The sequence below is a fragment of the Mizuhopecten yessoensis genome, unplaced genomic scaffold (genome assembly GCF_002113885.1).
Source record: "Mizuhopecten yessoensis strain PY_sf001 unplaced genomic scaffold, ASM211388v2 scaffold716061, whole genome shotgun sequence".
Lineage (NCBI taxonomy): Eukaryota > Metazoa > Mollusca > Bivalvia > Pectinida > Pectinidae > Mizuhopecten > Mizuhopecten yessoensis.
The window spans coordinates 48,679-55,393 of record NW_018479928.1 but is presented as its reverse complement, the minus strand read 5'-3'; the positions used below and the strand labels follow the sequence as shown (position 1 = coordinate 55,393).

Here is a 6,715-nt window from a genome sequence, read left to right as displayed (position 1 = left end):
ATTGGGCCTGTAGCATGCTGGGATGAAGGACTACCATGTTAGTTCAAATGAATGACCTTGATCCACTTTCAACCTAATGTCCTTGTTCGACAATCAAGGTCAGAGGCGTCATATGTTTAAATCTTTTAATAGGTTCTTATGAAATCTTAAGATTACAAGTGTTAGATTAATAACAGGTGAGCGATGCAGGCCCATTGTGCCTCTTGTTGAGTTTACATTACGCCCAAAAAATCTCATTTCAAGATCCATGTAAGTCAATTTTTCTGTGTTGATTAAACACCCACCATTCAAAATCTCTCTCCAAAGATGATGATGATGTAAACAAAGTCATCAGTCCACAAAAACTCATAATGCTTTTAATGTTAATTGGTTCTCTATTCAAGTGATGTGGTATAAATATGAAGACGAATAGTCTATTAAAACACTTGTAATCATTCAATTATATAAAACAAATTTTCAACTGGATTTTCTTGGGGGAAGGAGTATCATGTTAGTGTAAATGAGTTTGAATTAGACATTCTTTGAAGATCACAGCAGTTAATACCAGGTGATTGACACAGACCCTTTGGGCCTGTTGCATTATTAAAGGGCTGGAGAAATGGAACCTGAGGTAGTATCATTGTTTCTTTTTCTGAAATGAATTGTTTTCTTTTTCAGGATATGACAAATAGCAAACCAACAATAGTTGAACGTGGAAACATACATGAAGGAAAAGTAAGTAAAAAATGGCATTTTGGAGTTGTTGGATTTGTAGTTGGGGTGAAGTGTTTTTTTTTAAACATAACTTCAATGATAATCAAAACTATTAACATCTTAACATTAATCAATGATAAGACCACCCATGGAAATAATTCTAAGATGAAAGCACTATTCAGGACATTCATAATTATTGGAGAACAAGTCTGTTTTGGGAAAACATAAGAGTTAATATTTAGATTGTGAAACAAATGTTGAGCTCAGGTTCTTATCAACTAAGAAAATAATGCATCACCAACCATGAATTATTTATTATCCAGTGAATTACCACCAATCTGTTGTTTGTCTGTTGATATTGTCTAATGAATCTCTTCCCATCCATTGTCTGATGAATCTCTTCCCATTCATTGTCTAATGAATCTCTTCCCATTCATTGTCAAATAAATCTCTTCCCATTCATTGTCTGCTGAATCTCTTCCCATTAATTGTCTGATGAATCTCTTCCCATCCATTGTCTGATTAATCTCTTCCCATTCATTGTCTAATGAATCTCTTCCCATTCATTGTCTAATGAATCTCTTCCCATTCATTGTCTAATGACTCTCTTCCCATTCATTGTCTGCTGAATCTCTTCCCATTAATTGTCTGATGAATCTCTTCCCATCCATTGTCTGATTAATCTCTTCCCATTCATTGTCTGCTGAATCTCTTCCCATTCATTGCCTGATGAATTTCTATCCATTCATTGTCTGATGAATCTTTTCCCATTCATTGCCTGATGAATTTCTATCCATTCATTGTCTGATGAATCTTTTCCCATTCATTGTCTGATGAATCTTTTCCCATTCATTGTCTGATGAATCTTTTCCCATTCATTGTCTGATGAATCTGTTCCCATTCATTGTCTAATGACTCTCTTCCCATTCATTTTCTGAGGACTCTTTTTCTATCCTTTGTCTGCTGAATCTCTTCCCATTCATTGCCTGATGAATTTCTATCCATTCATTGTCTGATGAATCTTTTCCCATTCATTGTCTGATGACTCTCTTCCCATTCATTGTCTGATGAATCTCTTCCCATTCATTTTCTGATGAATCTCTTTCTATCCATTGTCTGATGAATCTCTTCCCATCCATTTTCTGATGACTCTCTTTCTATCCATTGTCTGATGAATCTCTTCCCATTCATTGTCTAATGAATCTCTTCCCATCAATTTTCTGATGAATCTCTTTCCATTCATTGTTATTAGCTCACCTGCCCGAAGGTCAAGTGAGCTTATGCCGTGGCGCAGTGTCCGTCGTCAACTTTTTCTTTAAAACCTTTCTCCTCCTAAATTCCAAAGAGGATTTCAACCAAATTTAGTCTGAAGCATCACTAGGGGAGGGCAATCATGTCTTAAATAAATGAGGTTGGTTCGACCCCTGGGGCCAGGGGGGCGGGGCCCTGAAGGGGAACTTAGCTAAATTTGCTTTAAAACTCGTCTACTTCTTAACGCCAGTGAGGATTTCAACCAAATTTAGTCTGAAGCATCACTAGGGGAGGGCAATCATTTCTTAAATAAATGAGGTTTGTTCGACCACTGAGGCCGAGGAGGGGGGGGGGGGCCTGAAGGGGAACTTAGCTAAATCTGCTTTAAAATGCATCTCCTCCTAAATGCCAGAGAAGATTTCAACCAAATTTGCTCTGAAACTTCATTTGGGAAGGGGAATCATTTCCTAAATAAATGAGACTTTTTCGACACCTGGGGCTAGGTCAAGACCGGGCCCAAAACAGGAAAACTATGTAATATTTTGCTTTAAGACCCTAATACCCCCTTATTGCCCGAGTGGATTGTACAGAATTAGGGCAAAAACATTATTGAGGAAGAACAAACATTTCTTAATTGAATGAGGTTGATTGGACCCCTGCGGTCCTAAGAAATGGTACAGCTAGATTATCATATTATTTGGTGTAGTTTTCATAAATTGTTAAAAATTGTTTTCTAGGTTTAAAAAAGCTTATAGTTGAATGAAAATTAAAGTATTGTCTAATTACACCCTGTAATATGACATATTACTTATTTCAAAATCTGTTAACATGGCAACTCAATGGAGGCCCCTGATTAGTTGAAAGTCAGATATTGTGGTCCCAGTTGAGTTAGAACATAGCTCTTGTCTGGTTTTGAGGAAATTTCATATAAAGATGTACTAATGCATTCAGTTGTAATGACTTAAATATAAAACCAGGTGAGCGATACAGGTCCAATAGACCTCTTGTATTTTTAGCTCACTGGGTCCGAAGGGCCAAGGTGAGCTTATGCCATACCATGGCATCCCTCTTCCGTCTGTCGTCTGTACGTCAACAATTTCTTCAAATGACTTCTTCTTAACCACTGATTGGAATTTAACTATATTTGACTGGAAGCATCCCTAGGTGGTAGGGATTCAAAATTGTACAAATGGTGGGACTGATCCCCCAGGGGGCTGAGGGGCAGGGCCAAAAGGGGGCAATTTGGCTATATTTCTTTAAGCAGCTTCTTCTCTGGAACTAAGAGATGGATATCAACCATATTTGACTGGAAACATCCCTAGGTGGTGGTGATTCAAATTTGTACAAATTGTGGGGCTGACCCCCAAGGATGCTGAGAAGCGGCCAAAAGGGGGTAATTTGGCTATATTGCTATAAACGACCTCTTCTGTAGAACAATGCACTGGAAATTAATCATATTTGGTTGGAAGCATTCATGGGAGGCAGGGATTCAAAATTGTACGAATGGTTGGGCTGACCCCCCCCCCCCCCCCCCCCCCCCCCCCCCCCCCCCTTGCAGACTTAACCCCTTGGTCATAACTTTGAATTGGTTGAGATCACCACCCCAAAACAATTTATGCAAATGCTGGGCATAAAGAGACAAACTCATTCATGATATTAGAATAGAAGCTGGAGTCTGGCCAAATCCCTAGGGACCTTGTTTCTGAGTCACAGCTTGCAAACAGTTGAGATCCTTACCCTATAACTGTATATACAATTGCTGAGTATAAAGAGGTGAATGCACATATGCTTCCAGGATGGCTCAGGGGTCTGCCCCCCCCTTGCAAACTTAACCCCTGGGTCATAACTTCGAAACAGTTCAGACCCCACCCCAAAACTATATATACAATTGTTGGGCATAAAGAGATGAATGCAGTCATGATACCAGAATTGACCCCGGGGTCTGCCCTACCCTTGTAGACCTAATCCCTGGGTCATAACTTTGAAACGGTTGAGATCCCCATCCCAAAACTATATATACAAATGTTGGGCATAAAGAGACAAATGCTGTCATGATATTAGAATTGACCCTGGGGTCTGCCTCAGCCTTGCAAACTTAACCCCTGGGTCATAACTTTGAAACGGTTGAGTTCCCCACCCCAAAACTATATATGCAAATGCTGGGCATAAAGAGACGAATGAAGTCATGCTATTAGAATTGACCCTGGGGTCTGGCCACAACACTAGGGACCTAGTGCTGGGCATGAACAATCTAATACACCTATGTTACAACGTTTGGTCTTAGGGTCTGGCCCATTCCTTTGGATCTTAATAGGAGAATATTTTGCCATGATTACTTAGATATCCAGGTGAGCAATACAGGCCCTCTGGGCTTCTTGTATTAGCTATAAGGCTTCTGAATGCTGGAAAATATCGATGTTTGATAGACATAGTTGCAAGGCTTAAGATCAGGTTAAGTAGGAGGGAATGTATATTTAAGGTTCAAGACAATTAACTTCAAATATACTGAATTTAATGGTTGTCTCAATAAAATTTCAACAAATCACAAAAAGTTATAAAATTGTCTTTTAAGGCTGCAAATAGTTCTGCACAGACAGATCATAGTGGAACCTCTGGTGTCCCTGACAAATCAGGTAAAACACCTGCCCCAGGGCAAAAGGTTCCTGATTCTGCATCAGAAAAAACAAAAAGTGAGAATGCAGCCAAAGTTTCGGCCACAACCAGAGCTCCAGTCACAACAAATGCTCCAGTTAAGGATGAAAACACATCTCGTCGGAGGAGAGCAACCAAAACAAAGCAGGTATGTTTTACTCCTTTTTTAGTTACGTATGTTCGTAGTAAAAGATCTAGAGATGGAGAAGGAAAAGTGTTACTTGACTTGTAAGTTGAATGGATTGCACCTTATATAATGTTCTGATAGTCTAACTAATACAGTTCTGCAATCGTGTCACTATCCATTTACCCCAGTGGGCCCATGAATCCTAAAGGTATTTTAACTATATTTGTNCCCCCCCCCCCCCCCCCCCCAAGTACCGGTACTAGTACCTGGTGTTTCCTACTATTAGCATAGGTTAGGGTTATGCCTGCAGCAAAACACTTGTTCTGAATGCTACATATAACAATCAAAGGTGGAAGTTGGCCAAAATTTTGAGAGATACTTCAATTGTTTTCTTGATGAAGGTTTAAAGATGATAGGAGAATCACTCAAGATGTTTTTGTGAATGTCCTTGTCCTGATTGGAGAGCTGTTGCTTGTTTGTGTTTGAATGTTGTTCAGATGAACTGTTCTCAGGTCAGGTTGTACTCAAACACCATAATGTTTTATAAATTGTTATGAAATCTCAAAAATCATAAAAATAATTTTAAATTCACTTCTTTAAATCTTGTAACATGATTGTTGTTGAAATTTGTTTTTAATACTCAATTCTGTTTTGTTTGAATTTTAACACTCATTGATTTACTCCTGTTTTGTTTGTTTAGCTCGAGTATAACTACAAAAAAAATTGTAATAGGTCTAATGTATATTGTTTGTTAATTTTGTGACCATTTTATTTTTAGCTCACCTGGCCCGAAGGGCCAAGTGAGCTTATCCTATGGTGCAGCGTCCGGCGTCCGACGTCCATCAATTTTTTCCTTTAAAACGCTACTAGTCCTGAACGGCTCAGAGGATTTTGACCAAATTTGGTCTGGAGCATCAATGGCCAAAGGGTTCTCAGTTTGGTATAAACGGAGGGTATGGCCCCCCTGGGGGCAGAGGGGCGGGGCCAAATAGGGGGGAAATAGGTAAATTTTTAAAAATCTTCTTTTCTCAACCAATAGAAGGATTTTGACCAAATTTGTTCTAGAGCATCTTTGGACAAAGGAGCCTCAAGTTTGTATAAACGGAGGGTGTGGCCTCTCTGGAGGCATAGGGGAGGGGCCCAAAAGGGGACAGAGGATTTTTTTTCTCCTACTATACAAGTGAAGGGATTTAAACCAAATGCAGTCTGAACTCTGAAGCATAATTAGGGACAAAAGAATCAATTTTGTTTAAACTGAGGTGTGTGGGCCCCCTTCTAGGGGCAGATGGGTGGGGCCCATTAGGGGAAATAGAGGAAAACATCAAAGATCCTTCTCCTTTTGTACCGATGAAGGGATTTTGACCTTATTTGGTCTGGAGCATCATTGGCCAAAGGGTTCTCAGTTTTGTATAAACGGAGGGTATGGACCCCCTGGGGGTAGCGGGGCAGGGCCAAATAGGGGGAAAATAGGTAAATCTTTAAAAATCTTCTTCTTCTCAACCAATAGAAGGATTTGGACCATATTTGTCCTAGAGCATCTTTGGACAAAGGAGATTCAAGTTTGTATAAAAGGAGGGTGTGGCCCCTCTGGGGGCGGAGGGGAGGGGCCCAACAGGGGAAATAGAGGAATTTTTTTCTCCTTCTATACAAGTGAAGGGATTTAAACCAAATGCAGTCTGAAGCATGATTAGGGACAAAAGAATCAATTTTGTATAAACTGAGGTGTATGGGCCCCCTTCTTTGGGGCAGATGGGTGGGGCCCATTAGGGGAAATAGAGGAAAACATCAAAGATCCTTCTCCTTTTGTACCAATGAAGGGAATTTGACCAAATTTGGTCTGGAGCATCATTGGCCAAAGGGTTCTCAGTTTTGTATAAACGGAGGGTATGGCCCCCCTGGGGGCAGAGGGGCGAGGCCAAATAGGGGGGAAATAGGTAAATCTTTAAAAATCTTCTTCTTCTCAACCAATAGAAGGATTTTGACCAAATTTGT

The 6,715-nt window shown here is 39.9% G+C and overlaps 1 protein-coding gene across 1 annotated transcript in view; it reads left to right on the top strand.

The window, feature by feature from the left end:
* LOC110441622 (transmembrane protein 87A-like) overlaps window positions 1-6,715 on the top strand; it is a 38,110-nt gene that overhangs the window by 7,262 nt on the left and 24,133 nt on the right. Inside the window, exons 5-6 of the mRNA XM_021484815.1 lie at window positions 658-714; window positions 4,517-4,744. Coding sequence (XP_021340490.1) covers window positions 658-714; window positions 4,517-4,744 — 285 coding nt within the window. The remainder of the gene's footprint in view (window positions 1-657; window positions 715-4,516; window positions 4,745-6,715) is intronic.